Genomic DNA, 19,368 nt, shown 5'->3' on the forward strand with positions numbered 1-19,368 from the left:
TCCAAAAAGTACATTAATATCACTTAAGTGTGCATATCTCGAGACAGGGTTGCCAGATCTTCAATGTTTTGGACTCGTTGGAAAGGTCTTTTGATAACCTAGCCAACGATGGGTCGGATGATGGACCCGAACATAGTTTACATACATTTAAGTGAGATCCGGATATATGTGAAAACACATTTTTATACATAACTTTTGAACTACTTATCGAAACTTCAATCTGTATAAAACTCGATCTATGGGACCCTAAACCAAGTCGAATGCAACAGGTTCGGGTCAAATCGGTTCAGCCAGTGCCGAGAAACATGAGCTAGTTTGTTGGTCACATACATACATACACACACACATACACACACACATACACACAGACATTTGTTCAGTTTTCGATTCTGAGTCGATATGTATACATGAAGGTGGGTCTACGACGTTTTTATACAAAGTTCATTTTTAGAGCAGGATTATAGCCTTACCTCAGTGAGGAAGGCAAAACGTTGCTTAACCTACCTTTAGGTGGGTGGTGCCTTCCTTGCATTCATAAAGTTAATACACTACAGAGCCTCAAAAAAGAGTATAAATAAGACTTATTTTATCAAAATATCTGAGATCCGGCCTAACAAAGTGTATAAATAACACTTAAGTGCTTATAAATTTGATAGGGTAGTCATATCTTCAACGTGTTAGGCTCATTGGAAAAGTCTTTTGATTACCTTTACAAAGACAGGTCGCATGGTGGATCCGGACAACGTTTTCATCAAAATATTTGAGATCCGGCCTCCAAAAAGTGCATAAATAACACTTAAGTGCTTATAACTTCTGATAGGATTTTCAGATCTTCAACGTTTTGGGCTCGTTAGAAAGGTCTTTAAAATACCTTTTTTATAGCATGACGGGTTTTCTTACAAAAACCACCCTTTTTACAATCTTCCGGACTTTATTCGAAATCTTTTTTTAGCATAACTTTTGAAGTACTTTACTAAATTTCATAATATTAACTAGGGTCTTGTGAGACCCCAAGACGGATCGAATGAGACCAAAACGGTTGAAATCGGTTCAGCCAGTCCGGAGATAATCGTGTGCATATTTTTCGGTGCACGGACTCACATCCAGACACACGCACAGACATTTGTTCAGAATTTGATTCTGAGTCGATAGGTATACGTGAAGGTGGGTCTACGAGGTCTAATAAAGAAGTTCATTTTTCAAGTGATTTTATAGCCTTTCCTCATTGAGGTGAGGAAGGCAAAAAGCAAAAACTGATCGAATGGAAGTGCTCCATTCTCAGAGAATAGAGTTATCTAAGCCCGATCTCACGCACACTAGCACGCCATTTGTTTTGCTGGAGGGTATTTACAAAATTTAAGATCAATCTTTTTCGTGTACGTACACGCAATACATGCGCACGTAGATTACTATATGGAGCGCCCACATTCGAGCAGTTTTTGACAGTTCGCTCCATAAGACTGTCTGCAGCGTGAAGTTTTATAATTGTTTCAAATTGCGAGCACTTTTAAATTTTCAGAACTGGCGTAAATGAAACTAGAACACGGTGCTCGCAACGCGCTGATCTAAATGTTGTTTCAAAAAATGCTTTTAATTGTGTGCGTATGATTATCAACACAGCATCATAGTGTGTGTGTGTAAGAATACGTGGATATCTCTATACATCTGATTTTTTTTAAACTGAGTTCTATTCCAGTTCCAAATCGTCTCACGTTTGAAACAAACTCGTCGAGCAGTTTTATTCCGGTTTCAAAATACTGCTCGAAAAATAAAACTGCAACTTCGCGTTGCGGGTGGTCTGTTTCAGTTCTATTTGAAAAATGAAACAGCTAGAACAAAGTAGAGCCGCGTTGCAAGAAGTCTAAGAAATACATTGTAGAAACAAGCAAAAACTGCTCGAATGTAAGTGCTCCATTCTAGCGCAATGGAGCACTTCCATTCGAGCAGTTTTTGCTTTTTTCTACAATGTATTTCTTATGGAGCGAACCGTCAACAACTGCTCGACTGCGGGTGCTCCATTGCAATAACCGGTTCTAGCAGGAGCCGGTGAAATCAACCGGTTCTGTAAGAATCCTGCTAGAATTTTGCTACAACTATTCTGACAGGCAGCCTGCTAGAATTTTGTAAGAGTTTTGCAAGAAAGAAATGACAGAAATTTTCTGCTAGAATCCTGCTAGAATTTTGCTAGAATTTAACGGACTCGGTTTTTTAAATGCGGGGGGTTTCACCCAGTCACGAAATATTCTAGCAGAGCTGGTTCTGCCAGAATCCTGCTAGAACGGTGGAACATTTCTGCTAGAATGCTTTAAGAATATCCAGCTCAGTCGAGACTGGGCAAGAGAAGATTTGCTAGATTTTTTCTAGTAAATTGAAATAAATTTAAAAAATATATCTCGCAAAAACTATATATACAAAACACAAACTTTTTCTTATTAAAGGCTAGTATGGAGATCAGAAGGAAAGGGGTCAAGAAACAGCTTTACGAACAGCAGAACAAAGGAGAGGGAGCGATTTCTTGGGGCTTTTCTTCCCCTCTCTGACTTGCTTGCGCTGCCGCTGCTGCCCATTTGATTTTTTTTCTTGACCGGTTCCTTCCGAAGTGCGTATACCGCTTAAGGCTAGTACGCTGATCGGAAGGAAAGGGGTCAAGAAATGGCTTTACGAACAGCAGAACAAAGGAGAGGGAGCGATTTCTTGGGGCTTTTTTTCACCCTCTCTGGCTTGCTTAAGCTGCCGCTGCTGCCCATTTGATTTTTTTCTTGACCGGTTCCTTCCGAAAGCGGTATACGCACTTCGGAAGAAACCGGTCAAGAAAAAAATCAAATGGGCAGCAGCGGCAGCTAAAGCAAGCCAGAGAGGGTGAAGAAAAGCCCCAAGAAATCACTCCCTCTCCTTTGTTCTGCTGTTCGTAAAGCCATTTCTTGACCCCTTTCCTTCCGATCAGCGTACTAGCCTGAAGTGCGTATACCGCTTAAACTAATAATCACTAATTCACTTAGGCACTTTTTTCCTGGAAACCATGGTTAGGTTACAACTTTCCGTTTTCTAAGACGCTCCCCGTGTTGTCGTCCACGTTTTTTTCCGGCCACCATGGCCAGCGTACTGAGAAATCAATGCGTTCCGTGACATGCAGAGACAGGTCATCCGATGAATGTTTGGCTGGTTGTAATGAAAAAGGAAAGCTATTTATTTAGATTTTTTATGATCTGATTTTAGTTACTTGCCAAAATGGTCTCCTCCAACGAACAGAAGTAAAAGAGAAAATAGATAAGATGGCGGTAACCACATTCGCCACAAAACAGTTTGGCGAAAATGACGTCATTTTTGACAGATTTTGCTCTGCCAGAATTTTCTAATAAAATTCTAACAGAATTCTGGCAGGCCTGCTAGAATTATTCTAGCAGGATTCTAGCAGAACAATTTCCCAGTCACGGCGTTCTCGCAGGATTCTTACAGAATTCTTGCAGAGAAAAATTATTCTTGCTAGAACGCTGCCATCACCTTGCCAGAACTATGTAAGAATTCTCACAGAATTCTAGCTCAAATGCAATAACCGGTTCTAGCAGAATCCGGTTAAGGTAACCGGTTCTGTTAGAACCCTGCAAGAACGCTGCTAGAACTTTTCTGAGCCATGCCTGCAACGAGCTGAAAAGTAGGATACGTTTCATAATGCCTAACAAATCTATTCGCAATGTATGCCGAAATTGTGGGAGTGATGGTTTACCTGCGATAGTGTGTTTTAATCTGCCTGCTAAGTTTTGATTTCCGACGGGATCTCCAGATTGTCCTCGGTTCTCGGATTTTCAAAATGGTCGAAACTGAGACAAACGAGCGAAAATTAATCTTGTTGAAGTGTGATTTGAACCGGTAAACCGCCAGCCAATCAGTGAGCAGTATTTTCTGTTAGAAAGTTCTTGCAAAAATCTTACAGAATTCAGACAGGGTTGCTAGAATCATTCTAGCAGGAATCTTACAGAACCAATTCTGTAAGAAAATCTCGTATCTGGGTTCTGCTAGAAATTTGACCGGGATACAGCATTTTAGCAGAAAAATGTTCTGCCCTTCAAGCCGGATTCTGGCAGAACGAGCTCTGCTAGAATATTTCGTCCCGGACCAGAGTGTAAAGTTTTTTGCCTTTCTTACAAAAGAAAGGTTTAAGGTCGGTTTAAGGTTTGCTTTTGGAAAAACGCTTTTCTCAGAAATCTTAAAAAATTCGTGCACGGCGGGGAAGCGTCCCAAAAAAAAATCCTATTACTAATTTGAAGGTTATGATGCGCTCTTCCGATTGAATTTTGGCCCGAAACCCGGAACTCAAAGCCTGATTTTTTAGAGCTCTTTTTCTGAAATACTTGTGCAATGTCTGTATCCGTCATCACTGGAAAACCACTCGTAAAACCCACAATTTGTATATGTCAAATTTATAGCCGTGGGATCGGAGACGAATATTTTATTTTTCGATTCACAATTTTCGACCAGTAAATGTGGTCAAAGCCATTTTTAAAGGTATTTTTTGGACAATTTTACAGATAACACTGTCAAATTAAACGAATTCAGATTCAAACAAAAAGCCATTCGAAAACATGCGCCATACACTGCTTGGGCCCAAAATTTGAAGCTTTTCCAAAATGTACATATTTCCAGAGATATATCCATATTAGTGGTTTTCGTCTTATTTTTACCCTATTTTTTCCCGTTAATTTTTTGGTTTTATACAGAATCATATACTGAACATCAAATTCAAAGTCCCGGCTCGTTCTCGCTCGAAAGATCGACAAGTCGTCAAGTCGAAGCATAAACGCCAGCACATTTACGCTTGCGCGTGAAAGTGTTTTTTCTGACTTCTTATCAATATCGATACATATTTTTTTAAGTTAATCATAGACTATATTAATAAGTTTTTCTTAATTAAATATAATTGTCTTGCGACCCATAACGTACTTCTGAAATTAAAAAAAATGCATTCGAGGTTTAGTCTAAATAGATTCGAAGCTTTAGGTCAATTTCTCACTGGGTGGTATCATCATTATGTTTCTGATAAATCAATTGCACCAATATATATTTCGGAGTTTCATCATTTTGTAAGAAAGGCTCTATTTCATCTCTGGTGATATTAAATCGGGTTTTTTTACTAAATTCGAGCTTCTAAAAGCTTATTTTAACAACCAAGAGTCAGATCAACAAAGTCAAATAAGAAAAATTGTAGGACATTTTCTTAGTTTTTCAAAAATATTTTTTGCATGAACGCTTTTTCTTCATAAAGTATTTTATAAAACGTAATTTTCGATTACAAATTTCCACTGGCAACTAAAAATTTAGTTTTGTTTGACAATATTTGATATTTCTGCCAAAAATCCCAATTTGCCTATCTATTCGTCCATTTTGTATGACCAGTTAAAAAATTGTATGGAGACTTGTATGGAAAAACTAATGACGCCAAATGGTTTCTGCATGGACAAAATTTCATGCAAAACAAAAAAAAATACAAATTAAAAAAATACTAAAAAAAACTTGACTAATTCTAGAAAATTACTCAAAAAAAAAACTATAGTTTCTCAAAAGATACTCAAAAACTTAAGAATTGGGTACTAAAGCCCTATGCCAATTTTTATGTACATCGGTAAAAAACACGATTAAAAACCATTTCTGATCACTTTTTTTTTTTTCATTTTAATGCAACTTATTTTTTACAAGACAACATTTTTTCGATGGATCAACTATGGTCCCCTTGGAACGACCTGTCATGTAGGAGCTTTTCTGTCAAGAAGGACCGCGAGGTTAATTTTTTAAAATTGATTCAAAAATCCATTTTAAGCTCAGGGTCATTGTACTCAGAAAAATAAGCTTTATCGCTGTGAACAATAATATCAGCAATCTAAGCTTCATTTTAGGACCCAATTGAAGATTTTTGTTTTTTGTTTTTTGCTATTTTAATTTTGTTTTCCTTATTTTTTGTGGTCAGCTTTTTCAAAATGTTAATGTTTATTATTTGTTAGTTGTTTAGTTTATAATGTCACCCTAATTATTTTGTATAAATTGGGAAATCACGAAAATTGGTGATTGGCCATGATCTTTACTAAAAAGAATCATTGAACTTGAAAAAAGGTCCTCTTGGTTCTTGTGTAGCTCAGAAAAAGCCTTAAGTTATAAGATGAACTTAACAAAAATAAAGGCAAATAAAATTATTTAAACTCACACTCAGGATTTTATCACACACCCTGTGATAACTTTCGTTCTCCCTGAGAATGAAATCAAGAGAAAAGTTCTCGCAAACATGTTTGCAAAGAATTGAAAAGTTTTGAAAATATCTGTTTCACTCAAAAAAATTTTAAATCACACGATTAGGTTAATGAATTTCAGATTCACACATACGTGGCTTTTAAGTCTGATATCAAAATTGCACCGCAATCTTTCCAAAAAATTGCACCATTTCCAATATTTCTCAAATCAGTCTTGTTTACACCCCCTCACCACCAGCACCGAACCCCATTCAATCATTCTGCCACATCCACCACCCATCTTCCTGTACCATTCATGAAAACCCCACATCAGAGCTTGACTCTCCGCACTCTGCCCATCAATGAAACTTTCCTTCTCTCGCGACCACGTAGTAGGGTCGATGGATTTATTTATATTTAACATACTTGTAAACGTCATTTTGATATGTTTTTATTGGTAAAAGTACAGAAAATATTAAATCTAGATTATGTTTTCGTTAGATTTTCAATTAATATACTACGGGTTTCCAATGCAGATAGGTTCACATGAAAATTCACTGTATCAATAATATAAAGTAAGAAAACATGAGACAATTTCATATATTTTAGAATTTGCTTCAATAAAAAAACAGTTTCGCCGGGTATTCAAATTGAATTGTTTAATAAATAAATAAATTTAACAATACAACATATTGGGCTAATCGACCCTACCTCGTCATCGTTTTCTCGCGGAGAGTTCGAGAGCGTTATTCCACGTACTCACCGCTTTTGCCGGTCGTGGTTTGCTGCGATTGGTCCACGCCGGTCTCGCCGATCGAGTCGGAACTTGGCCGAGAGCAGGATTTATTCCCCTGTCCGAGAGCGTAGAAGGCGTAGTATCACTCAAGCAACAGAACAGAAAGGAACACAAACTCGTTAAAAGGAAATCAGTTACAAGTGAAGGAAAAGTGAATTTTCTCCGAGTGCATGAGCAGTTTAAATTTTAGTTCGAGAGTGAATTAGTTGGCGTGAAGGAATACAGTTTTTCACAGTTATTGGAGCAGGCAACTCCAAAGGAAAATATTTTGATTGCGGTTGCAAAGGATTTAAAGCCGACCTTTCCAAAGGTGAGTTTCTACTTTTTGATGACCCAGAAACGTGTCACGTAATGTTCACATGGTAAAAGTTTGATTTTCTTGTTCCATATTGTACAGATTGTTCTAGTAACTGCACTATCAGTTAGTATTAACGGGGGTTTCCCGGTGGAAATGTAGCTTCTAGAAGATTTTTCACTGAATCGCGAATTTTCCTTGAGAGAGCGGAAAACGTCTGTCAGTGTGCGTCAATGAGTGAGTGTGTGCGTGTGTTGGTGTGTGACAAAATGGCTACGTCATTCAAACTTTCACAAATACCAAAGTGCAGCTTTAATTTAAAGCAAAGTGCAAAAATTAAGAGAAATAATGGTAAAAATTGGAAAGTTTATAATTTGTATTTTCACAAAAAAGTTTAGTGTTCTCTTCAAGTTCTCTTCAGGAAATTCTTCCGTTGAGAATTTAAAATAACATGAGAAATAAAACATTTCAAAATATATTATAATTCTGGAGTTTTTTTTGGAAAGGTTAAATATACAAAATTTTCAGTTTTTGCTTTTTGGGTGTTTTTGAAACCGCCTTGAGTCAGGGGTATTAAAAAACTCCAGAATTCAACTTTTGGTGCTGTTGTTGTTTAAACTGGCTCATAAAGTGGTCTGGATAATTAAGGTTTTTTATCAGAAAAAGTCTCAACAATATTTACATTTGGTTACAATTATTCAAATTCAATGGTAACATTTCAAACTACATAACCGTGCGTCTCTAGTAAATTAAATTATAAGAACAAACCAAACAAAAAAAAAATTTGGAACTGTTTTGAACTGGTTGCACTTGTTGATTCATAGAAATATTAAAACCTTTAAAACATGTTTTTTCAGTCAGCACTTTGCTGGCTTTTTCTGTCAAATAAAAACAATCAATCAATCAATGTTAAATATGTTTTTCGAGGGCATTGGGAAATATTTGCAACGGCCTCAATATTACGAATATTGTATCGTACTTTCAGATTAAGGTTTGTTTTAAAGATAGTTAACCGAAATTTTATAGAAAATCTTTAAAAGTTTGTAGTGAATTATAAATATTTTAAATTTTAACCCTTCTGAAGCTCACATTTTTTCGGAAATGTTGTATCAGTAAATCATTTTGTTTTACAAAAAAACTTTCATTCTTTTGTTTTACGTTTGTATTGTTTCATTTAACTTTTTATGAGTATTTATCTTGTTTAGTTTATGATTGTTTCTGATAGTACTTGGTTTATTCTACCACCTCCTATCATTACCTTTTGCCTATTTAGCTGTTTCATATTTTTACAGCCACTTTTTAAATTTTTTACTTGTTGTTTACATTTTTGAACATAGAAAAATACCATTTTTATTTAAATTAAAAAAAATGAAGAGGCTTTGACAGTACAAAAATTTCTGCATATTTATTTGCACATAAAATCTAGAACATGATATTAAAAAAATCAGCCGAAGTTGAACCCAGAAAAAAATCTAAACAGTGGCTGAGTCACATAGGGAGCGTTCTTTTATTACGTAACGCGAAAAATCGGACTTTTAGACCCCCTCCCCCCCTCGTAACAAAATTTCCATACAAATTTTAAATATTTTTTATGGAGCGTAACACGGCCTCCAACCCCCCCCCTCCCCCCCTACTGCGTTACGTAATAAAAGAACGCTCCCATAAAGCATGTCCTACCTTTAAGCCTATTTTTTTAAATTTAGGCCGATGCAAATATTTTTCTAAGTTTTTGTCCCTCGGCTCTAGCCAAGGTCGAGGGGGAGGGACAAAAAAAAAAATTGAAATAAAAAGACATTGTTTTAACATTTGCATAGAAAACGTGCTTTAAAATGCATTTTACACTTGTTCAGTTGTTTTGCAATCATTAATTTTCAAAAAATGTATGATTTGACGAAAATACAAATTTTTGCGAAAAAAAAAAAACATTTTGCGATAATAAATATTGAAAATTTTCAAGAATTCAATAGATTTTTAAATTAACCCAAACACACTTAAAATGATTCAAAACGCAGCGGAATGCATTTTGAATTTATTTCAGCTGATTGCAGTTAAAATTCCATTGCAATTTTGAAGTTTTTTGAAAAAAAATTTGCCCTCTGATTTTTTGACCAAATTTTTGGGGACAAAAACTTAAAATAAAAATGGGACCAGCTTCAAAAAATTAAAAATTGAAAGAGCCATGGTTTCAACATTTGAATTAAAAAGGTGTTTAAAATTCATTTCACACCTGCTCAGTTGTTTTGCAACAATAAGTTTTCAAAACATCCAAGTATTGAAGAGATTTTTTTTTGCCGAAAAAAAAAACTATTGTCTACAAAAAATGGAAATATTTTTGATCGATTCCAGACATGCTAAATATGATTTTAAACGCAGGTTAGACTTCTAATTCCTTTGAAATTTTGAAGTTTTTTGAAAAAAAAATCGAAAAATTAAAAGTGAGAGTGTGTGCGTGCAACATGGAGTTAAACTTTTCAAAGTGCTATGGTAATCTTCACAGCAACTTCACAGAAAGTTTAACTCCATGTTGCACACACTCTCACTTTTAATTGCTCGATTGCCCCCTGATTTTTCGGACCGATTTTGAAGGGGGGCGACATAAACTTTGAAAAATATTTGCAACGGCCTTAATGTTAAAAAAAATAACAATTTGAATACATTTCAGATTAACATTGATTAGATATTGTTGTGCACTGGAATAGAATTCAAATCATACAAAACAAATACTGTACATAAAAAATCAAGATAGGTTAAATAATAAAGAAAAAAAAAACAATTAAATTAAAAAAAAAAATCCAACTGTGCGTGCGATGCCGTCATACAAAATGTAACACAAAATTGTTGCCACAGTGTGCGTATCATCGACCGTTGTTTCCACGACTACAAACAAACTCCGGCAATCAAACGCGCTCTCCCTCTCTCCGTACCGAGAGAGAAATCCCGGAGCGGAAAGGTTGACGTGTTCTTTTCTCCCCCGGCAACGGTTTCTGACGAGCCGCCGTACATTGCCGACTGTCTGTTTCAATCGTGAGCTCAAGGAGGTAACAGGTTTTACACACCTTTTTCCCCAAGTTAGAATTCCATATAGGCCACCAATTTCTCGAAATTTGTACAAACGCAGTAGGCTCGTAGATGTTCCGGGAAGGTGTTCAGCTTCAGGGCCGTACCCTTTGAGTGCATAGTTCGTGTGTGCGATATTGAGGGCAAGACGAAAAGTGCCAACCACTTTCTCGAACAAAGCCATATTTGGGTTATTACGCGGACCCGACTACTTGGACCCAGGTCCCAAAATGAGGTCAAAGAACCTAACGGTACTGTTTCTGTGTGTGCGGCGCAAAATCTACAATTTTTTGACCGCTAATCGAACGACGGGATACGCTTCGGAATTCGGGGGGAGGCGGCTTCGCTTGGCCCTTGCCAACGTGGTGGTGTCTGGGAGCAGTCAGTGTCTGACGTGGCCCATTTTTGTTTCTTCTGTTCACGCTTCACTTCTCATTCTTGTGTCTTGTGTGCACAGCGTTTGAGGAGAGTAGGGACGGGGAGTTGCATAGGATTGGGTTCAGATTTAAGGGCGTTTTTCTCGTGGACTTGACCTTGTGTACGTCACTTTCGGGAACATTCCAGAGTATCCCCATTAGACTAGGAACGTTGATAATAGAGCCTATAGAGTAGATAAGTTATGCAACGTGGCCTGGACATTCGCAAACTAACGCACGGTTTCTTTCTCTTCTTTCGCAGAGTCGCACCGAGATGAAGTCGCTGATACCGTTGGCCCTGGTGGTCGCGCTGGCCGTACTCGCGTGTACCGCCGCGGAGGATAAGAAGGAGCAGGACTACGGAACCGTGGTCGGAATCGATCTGGGCACGACGTACTCGTGCGTGGGAGTGTACAAGAACGGACGCGTGGAGATCATCGCCAACGACCAGGGTAACCGTATCACGCCGTCGTACGTGGCCTTTACCGCGGACGGTGAGCGGTTGATCGGCGATGCCGCCAAGAATCAGCTGACCACGAACCCGGAAAACACGGTGTTTGACGCTAAGCGACTGATTGGCCGTGAGTTCACCGACGCCACCGTCCAGGGGGACATTAAGTTGTTCCCGTTCAAGGTGTTGGAGAAGAACTCGAAGCCGCACGTGAAGGTGTCGACCAGCCAGGGAGATAAGGTGTTCGCACCGGAGGAAATCTCCGCCATGGTGTTGGGCAAGATGAAGGAAACCGCCGAAGCTTATCTGGGCAAGAAGGTCACGCACGCCGTGGTTACGGTGCCAGCCTACTTCAACGATGCTCAGCGACAGGCCACCAAGGATGCCGGAACCATTGCCGGGTTGAACGTGATGCGTATCATCAACGAGCCGACTGCGGCCGCCATTGCGTACGGTCTGGACAAGAAGGACGGCGAGAAGAACGTGCTGGTGTTCGACCTGGGCGGCGGTACCTTCGACGTGTCCCTGCTGACCATCGATAACGGAGTGTTTGAGGTCGTTGCCACCAACGGAGATACCCATTTGGGAGGTGAAGATTTCGATCAGCGCGTGATGGACCACTTCATCAAGCTGTACAAGAAGAAGAAGGGCAAGGATATCCGCAAGGACGTACGTGCCGTGCAGAAGCTGCGTCGTGAAGTTGAGAAGGCGAAGCGTGCTCTGTCCTCCAGCCACCAGGTTCGCATTGAAATCGAGTCGTTCTTCGAGGGTGATGATTTCAGCGAGACCCTGACCCGTGCCAAGTTCGAGGAGCTGAACATGGATCTGTTCCGTTCGACCATGAAGCCCGTCCAGAAGGTGCTGGAAGATGCCGACATGAACAAGAAGGATGTTGACGAAATCGTGCTGGTCGGAGGATCCACCCGTATCCCCAAGGTCCAACAGCTGGTCAAGGAATTCTTCAACGGCAAGGAACCGTCCCGCGGTATCAACCCCGATGAAGCCGTCGCGTACGGTGCTGCCGTCCAGGCTGGAGTGCTGTCCGGAGAGTCGGAAACCGAAGCTATCGTGCTGCTCGACGTCAACCCGCTGACCATGGGTATCGAAACCGTCGGAGGAGTCATGACCAAGCTGATCCCGCGTAACACCGTCATCCCAACCAAAAAGTCCCAGATCTTCTCGACCGCTTCGGACAACCAGCACACCGTCACCATCCAGGTGTACGAAGGTGAACGTCCCATGACCAAGGACAACCATCTGCTCGGCAAGTTCGACCTGACCGGAATCCCACCAGCACCCCGCGGCATCCCGCAAATCGAAGTCTCGTTCGAAATTGACGCCAACGGTATCCTGCAGGTGTCGGCCGAGGACAAGGGAACCGGAAACCGCGAAAAGATCGTCATCACCAACGACCAGAACCGTCTCACCCCCGACGACATCGACCGGATGATCAAGGACGCCGAACGGTTCGCCGACGACGACAAGAAGCTGAAGGAGCGCGTCGAAGCCCGCAACGAGCTGGAAAGCTACGCGTACAGCCTCAAGAACCAGCTCGGAGACAAGGACAAGCTCGGCGCCAAGGTCGCCGACGACGACAAGACCAAGATGGAGGAAGCGATCGACGAGAAGATCAAGTGGCTCGACGAGAACCAGGACGCCGAATCCGAAGAGTACAAGAAGCAGAAGAAGGAACTGGAAGATGTCGTCCAGCCGATCATTGCCAAGCTGTACGCCAGCAGTGGCGGCGCTCCTCCACCAGCGGGCGGTGAAGACGAAGATCTCAAGGATGAGCTGTAAATTTGCGATCGATCCTTTAGTTTAGCGTAATTCCTTTGTCCGTCAGTCGTCGATCTAGTTGTCGTGCTTCCCCGCCACACGGGGGACCAGCCGGTAGCACTAGAAAGATAGAGAGTTCCACAGTGAGAACGCGAGCGTGAATACGAGAGAGATCCGAGTGTTCGTGAACTAGGCAAGTTAGGTGTTCTCATCTCATTTTTCAGATGGGAGTTAAACAAAAAGAAAAACAAAGTATAATTTAATGAGCAACTGAATACACTTACGAGAGCGAAAGACATCGATTCGTCTTAATTTATTGTTTCTTTTTTTCATTATTCTTCTTTTGTTAATTTGCTTCGCTCCAGTAGAAGTGGCGAGGCGAGAAAAGATTTGTGCATTTGTCCCCCCCCTTCCCCAAATGTCTAAACTCCGATCCGAAAGCTTAATTTTGGTTCTATTCTTTTCTCACCCACCCACCAAAACAACCCCCCCAACAAATATCGACTGATTGTAATGTAAGTGTGCTGCTGAGCGCGAGCGTGATTTTTTTTCTGTTTTGTTCAAGACAATGCGATTCAGAGAGGAGGAAGTAAGTTGTAAAACGAGATAAAAATAATGAATACATTAAAAAAAGGTCTTAGGAAAACTATTAGCATTTTCAAAGAGTCGCGATTGAGAACATCAAACAAACAAATGAAACACACACACAAAGTGGAGTAAAACACACACACAACAACATTGTACGCGATGGTTCAATAAAGTTTTATAACTAAATGAAATCATTCGAGATTATTTTGTTGATTCGTTGTTTCTAAATAGAAATTTGAGAAATTCGCCTTTCCTTTAAAAGATGACTTTGTTATGTTAAAAGAAGCCATTTTTACTTGAATGTTTTAAAATCTGAGCATTACAAATGGATTACTGATCGGCTTGGTTTCTTCGGCAAATCTTTAGAACATACATATTTTATAAATATCTACTACTTTTTTTCATTTCTGACCACATTTCTGATAAAAGCACACGCACTTCATATAAAACCGATCAAGAAAAATTTCAAAAGGGCAGCGGCAGCCAAAGCTAGCCAAAGAAGGTGATAATAAGTTCCAAGAAATCGCTCTCCATTGTTCTGCTGTTCGTGCTGTTTCTTGGCCCAGCGTATTAGCCCAAACGTCTGACAATTTTTAAAACAAAAATGTTTGCTTTTCAGAGTTTAAAAGTAAAGCCCACACACGATTACCAGAAGGCCTCGGGAACATTTTACATCGGGTAATCGAATCACGAAGGTTTTTCTTTTTGTAGCTGTTTTATTTTTGATTGCCGAGTTTAAAGGCCAATACGCACCTCTCGAGAAAAGGGGTCAAGAAATGGCTTTACGAACAGCAGAACAAAGAAGAGGAAATGATTTCTTGGGGGTTTTCGTCACCCTCTCTGGCTTGCATTCGCTGCCGCTCCTGCAAATTTGATTTTTTTTTTCTTTATTCCTTCCAAAGTGCAAATACCGCTGAATGACTGAAGGAGCTATTAGACGATGCACGAAATGATTTGTTTACCTTTTTTTGATACCGTCAAACGTCAAACCATACAAAATTTCCGTCTGATCTATTCCGGGAGAAATCTGGAAAAAGAACCGGCAGTAATGTATCGATTAGACGTTTGCTGAGGGTTCCGAAAAGTTTGGTGGCAATGACACAAACTCGCATTGTTTGTGTTTGAAAGTTTAACAAACTCGTAAAAAAGCCAAATGTATGCAGGCTGACGTTTGTACAAACAAATCCAGACAAATATCCAAAGCAGGCAAACTGTCAAAAAGTGCGAGTTTGTTTGTTTGCTTGCCGTAGTGTAATAGCTCCTTGACGTTTCTGCAAAAAAATGCAGGCAAACAAACAAAGCAGGCAATGTGCTAAACTGTCAAAAGGTTTGTTTGTCGTATGTAGAGAGCCTATATGGAGAGGCGAAATGTCACTCTCAGGGTTCCAATCGAACTGTCAAATCGGGGTTCCAATCGAGCAACAAGATCACGCAAGAACAAGGTTGGAATCAATTTAAAATAATTTTGACAAAAAAACGAGACTTATAACAATCACAAGTATTGTAAAACTGTCGTTGATAATAATCTGGTTATGTTTATGCTTTTTCGGTACAAGAAAAGTGCCAGCACCAAAGAAAAACTACAAGTTTTTCAACCTTATATTTGAATGACTTTGGGTGTTTGAAATTTCTCCGAGAACATTTCATTTCCCTATGTAGGTCCCTAGTCGTATGTAGTCTAATGATAACTCCTTGAGCAATTCTCTAGGACAGCCATTCTCAACCTTCTTCTCAGCCATTCTCAACCATCTTATAGGCTGGTACCCCCTACCGTGTAAATCAAGTAGGCTCGGTACCCCCGTTGAGAATCGCTGCTCTAGGACAACAGCCACAATTCTGCACAAAATCGGCAGCAGAGCGTTCCCGTACTTTTCTGCACCAAAAGTTACTTTTCTCTCAGGCAAAGCTTTTGCAAAGAGAGAAGCAGAAGTAGCAGCAAAACCGTGCCCGTACTTTTCTCAGGGATCTGACACGCATGCAGTATCCTGAAGTCCCCACCAGAGGCGCTGTCAATATTGTTAACGTATGATTTTTGAAAAGGTCGTATGAAATAAATTTTTAATTTTTTCCCAAATTATGTTTTTTTGTTAGTTTCTACCTCGTTTTTTTTGTATATATGCTAGATAGGGGAACAGCATCTAATTCCAGCGTGCCTCTAATGTTGGCAGGTCAGAACTTTGACATTCAATTAAAGCTAATTAAAAGCGTTTTCAACTAAAATCGAGTGATAAATAGCTCAATAAGAAGTGAGCAAGCAAGTATCTATCAAAAAATTTGCAAAATTAGTTGCTTAAATAGTGAAAATCAGCCAATTGGATGGAGTTAGGAGCGAGAGCTTAACCTGCCAAACATATGAGAATTTCCCCTAGTTACAAGCGTTACGTTATTTTTTTTTTACATTTAACATTTATTAGATCAATAAAACAAAGTTCTACTTGGCCATTCAAGAAAAACAACTCAACTCGCTGAACTGAACTAAAAACTGGATAGCTTCAGTTTCCTTGAAACAAAATAAAATTTGTTTGATATTTCCTGTCCGTTGTATTAAAATGAATTACGCTTTCAGAATACTAGCTAAATTTCTGTCGAAAATGCTTTAAACTAACTGTGACTGAACACCAAAGTGCTAGTATGTCAACATTAGGTTCTCGATGGAATTATATGCTGTTCCCCTAGTTCAAATTCTAGATTAAACATAAATCTTTCTTAAGAAAAAAAACTGAAAAAAGTTTTATTTATGTAATTTATGTCTTGGTTCGATTTTGACTTTACTCGCTTTGTATGTGGATGACAGTCGTGTCGTAACCGTGACTTTTCTGCAGGGTTACCTTCTTAGTGCATCTCCAGTGCGGGTAGAAAACATCGAAGCAAATCAAATTTGCACCCGACGTTAACCTTTACCACGGTACCTGTCGCGATAGCAAATTTGCTCTCAGTTCTTCAGGGTTTCACTTTGCTACCCGCTATTCTGCTGGTCTGTTACCGACACTGAGCAAAACTCACACAGCGCATTGAAGTGTTTCGCACATGATCTGACCCTGCAGTAGAGAACACTTAAATATCAATCGCAAAACACTCGAAATTGCGGTGATTGGCCATGAAATAATTTCAATAGCCAAACACTTGAATTTTAAATGGTGTTGAAAAATAATAGTACGTACAAGCGATATACAGGTTCTCGCTTGCTAGTCGTGCACGCTACCACTGCGCCGGCCGGCCAGTTGAAAACGGGAGAGTTTTTTGTGCTACTCGTTCTAGCCTCGCTTCTAGTTATCGATAAAGGTCGCGCTAAAATCAATCAGTGAAACACATTAAATTCAAGTGGAAAATCACGTTGACTTTGAATAGTAGTTGTTTTGTGTAGATTTTAAGATCAATTTCAAGTGTTTTCCTAATCACTTTGAATAGTTCAAGACAGACAAATTCATGAGCAAAACACTTGAAAAGCTTGAGCCACCCAAATGACAATAACGTGTCGAAAAATACCAAAAAGTTAATCGCCCAAACACTTGCATTTGATAGTGATTTGGATTGATGTGGAAAAACAAACCAATTAGATCAGGGGTGCCCAACCTTTTGGCCCTACGGGCCAGATCTGATGTTTCTGAAGCAGTGGCGGGCCGGAACTAACCGAAGAAGTTAACACATTTTTGTTCAATTTTTATTATTAGGTTCTTTTAAAGTAAATAAATAAAAGAACTAGTGTTGCCAATAAGATTCCTATATCTTGATTTTAAGAATGAAAAACAAGGATAACATTCAAAAATTAGTTTTTTTGAGTTATTTTATTTTATGTTTGCTTAAAATTTTAGAGTTATTGTTTTTAACGATTGCAATTTTTATTAAAAAAAAAATTCAAATTTCAATGGTCGTTGCAATTTTTTAAGTTTAATTTCCTCAACACTACGATATAAAAAATCAATGAGACATGATAAAATTTATTCAAACGAAATTTGGATTCGAATATCCCTTTTAAAAAACAAACTTTTTTGCGTTTTGTGCACCTTTATTCAAATATTTTAAAAAATATTTTAAAATGATTTTAAACACAAGCTTAATTTAAAAAGTGTAAAAAATATGTATTAAATAATTTTTAATTCGTTTTCTTCCAAATTCAAGGTTTATGAAAAAATATATTTTTGGTTTCTTATTTCATGCCCCGTTGAGACATTATTTTTATATTTTTAAAATATTGGCCGCGATCTATTCTCAGTATGAATAATTTGCCTTTTTAAGCTTCATTAAAAAAACTTTATCACTGAAAAGTTGTTGTGAAAAAAATCATTAGCTTTTGCTTACTTATTTATTTAAAAATATAAAAAAAATCGATTTGAAGTAAACACAGTAAAAACCGAAAGATATTCAAATTTAGTGTCTTTTTGTACATTTTTGGACAACAATCCAAGTTTTTTCATAAATTTCACAATTTTACGAAATGGATCATTTTGTTTTCTTGCAAATTTTTTTTTAGATATTTTTACTATGTAGAAATTACAAGAATTAAATTCAAACATGAAGAATGTTGTTATAATATTATAAAATTTTATCTTAAGATTATTTTTTTAATTCAGACAATCAATTTATTTATTTAATATTTTATGAACAGCCTTACTGCCCACCATTGAAAAAACGGCTAATATCCACTTTTGACAAAAACGAGATATTAGCACCAGGTGATAGAGGATGTTCCAACGCATCTTCTGGAACTTGAATTTTGCTGAAATAATGTTTGGACTTGGCTGCCGATGCGAAAAACCAAACGGCTAATATGCCACTCTTATGGGAAATTGCCTTGACGCAGATTTTGTGACAAACACAAAAACGCGTTTTTCTCGGAATACTTCATTTGGCATAATAGCCGAATTTTCAATTATGGGCAGCTTAAGGGCCGGTCATAGAATTATTTTGAATAGCCGTCGCGGGCCGGATGAAATGGCTTCAAGGGCCGGATCTGGCCCGCGGGCCGGACGTTGGGCAGGCCTGAATTACACAGAAAAAAATATTTCTGTAAATTTACATTATTTATCATGTACTAAAAGGTATCATGATAAATGATGTATATTTACATTAGGTTCATTGGAAATTTACATTAGTTTTGAAAATTTACATTAGTTTTGGAATTTACATTACTTTTGAAATTTACATTAGTTCAAATCAACTAATTCTGATTGGCCAATGGGAATGAGAAGCTCGACTTGGATTGCAGTAGGAAAAGGGTGTGGCCTATGTTCTATTTTAAAATGAGTGAAACGGGCAGCAAAAGGAAATTCAGATTTTAAAAAGTTGTTTCACAGGTAGGGGCGCTTTCTCGTCGACGGCCAAGTGGAATAACGCTGGACTGGAATCGAACGGACGACGGGTAGGATGTTCGGTGTTACTGCTGCTACCCGCTGCCGACTGAGCCATCTTCACATTTTATAAACGAGCGGCTAAAGCATCAACTTGTTCAGGGCGAGGCTCAGGCAGTGGGCCAGCGAAGTATGAGAGCGATAGAAAGAGAACCAAATATAACTATTTTTAGTTCGGGTAGTTTTGAAGTCAACGTTTGGCAGAAATACATTGGATATATGATTTACATTGAATAGAAATTTACAGGAAGCCGAACACGGGTAGAAATTCATCAGATTTGAGTTTCCATGCTCAACGTTTCCATTAGATTCATGATTTACATTAGATTTAGATTTACATTAGAGTAATTTCCATGACTTTTTGCGCTTTACATCATATTTCAACATTACATTGAGTGAGTTTACATTAGAAACAGTAATTACGTG

General features: G+C 38.6%; 1 protein-coding gene across 3 annotated transcripts; it reads left to right on the forward strand.

The window, feature by feature from the left end:
• The first annotated feature begins 7,105 nt into the window (after positions 1–7,105).
• On the forward strand, positions 7,106–13,720 carry LOC6034961 (endoplasmic reticulum chaperone BiP). 3 transcript variants are annotated; one of them, XM_001845166.2, is made up of 2 exons: positions 7,106–7,321; positions 11,042–13,720. In XM_001845166.2, the coding sequence occupies exon 2, from the start codon at positions 11,054–11,056 to the stop codon at positions 13,025–13,027; it is 1,974 nt and encodes a 657-aa protein (XP_001845218.1). In that variant the 5' UTR covers positions 7,106–7,321; positions 11,042–11,053; the 3' UTR covers positions 13,028–13,720. The 3 variants fall into 3 exon arrangements, with proteins under 3 accessions (XP_001845218.1, XP_038118729.1, XP_038118728.1); XM_038262801.1 differs by lacking the exon at positions 7,106–7,321 and adding an exon at positions 10,244–10,344; XM_038262800.1 differs by lacking the exon at positions 7,106–7,321 and adding an exon at positions 10,579–10,614.
• The last annotated feature ends 5,648 nt before the right edge of the window (positions 13,721–19,368 follow it).

This window comes from Culex quinquefasciatus, chromosome 3 (genome assembly GCF_015732765.1).
Source record: "Culex quinquefasciatus strain JHB chromosome 3, VPISU_Cqui_1.0_pri_paternal, whole genome shotgun sequence".
Lineage (NCBI taxonomy): Eukaryota > Metazoa > Arthropoda > Insecta > Diptera > Culicidae > Culex > Culex quinquefasciatus.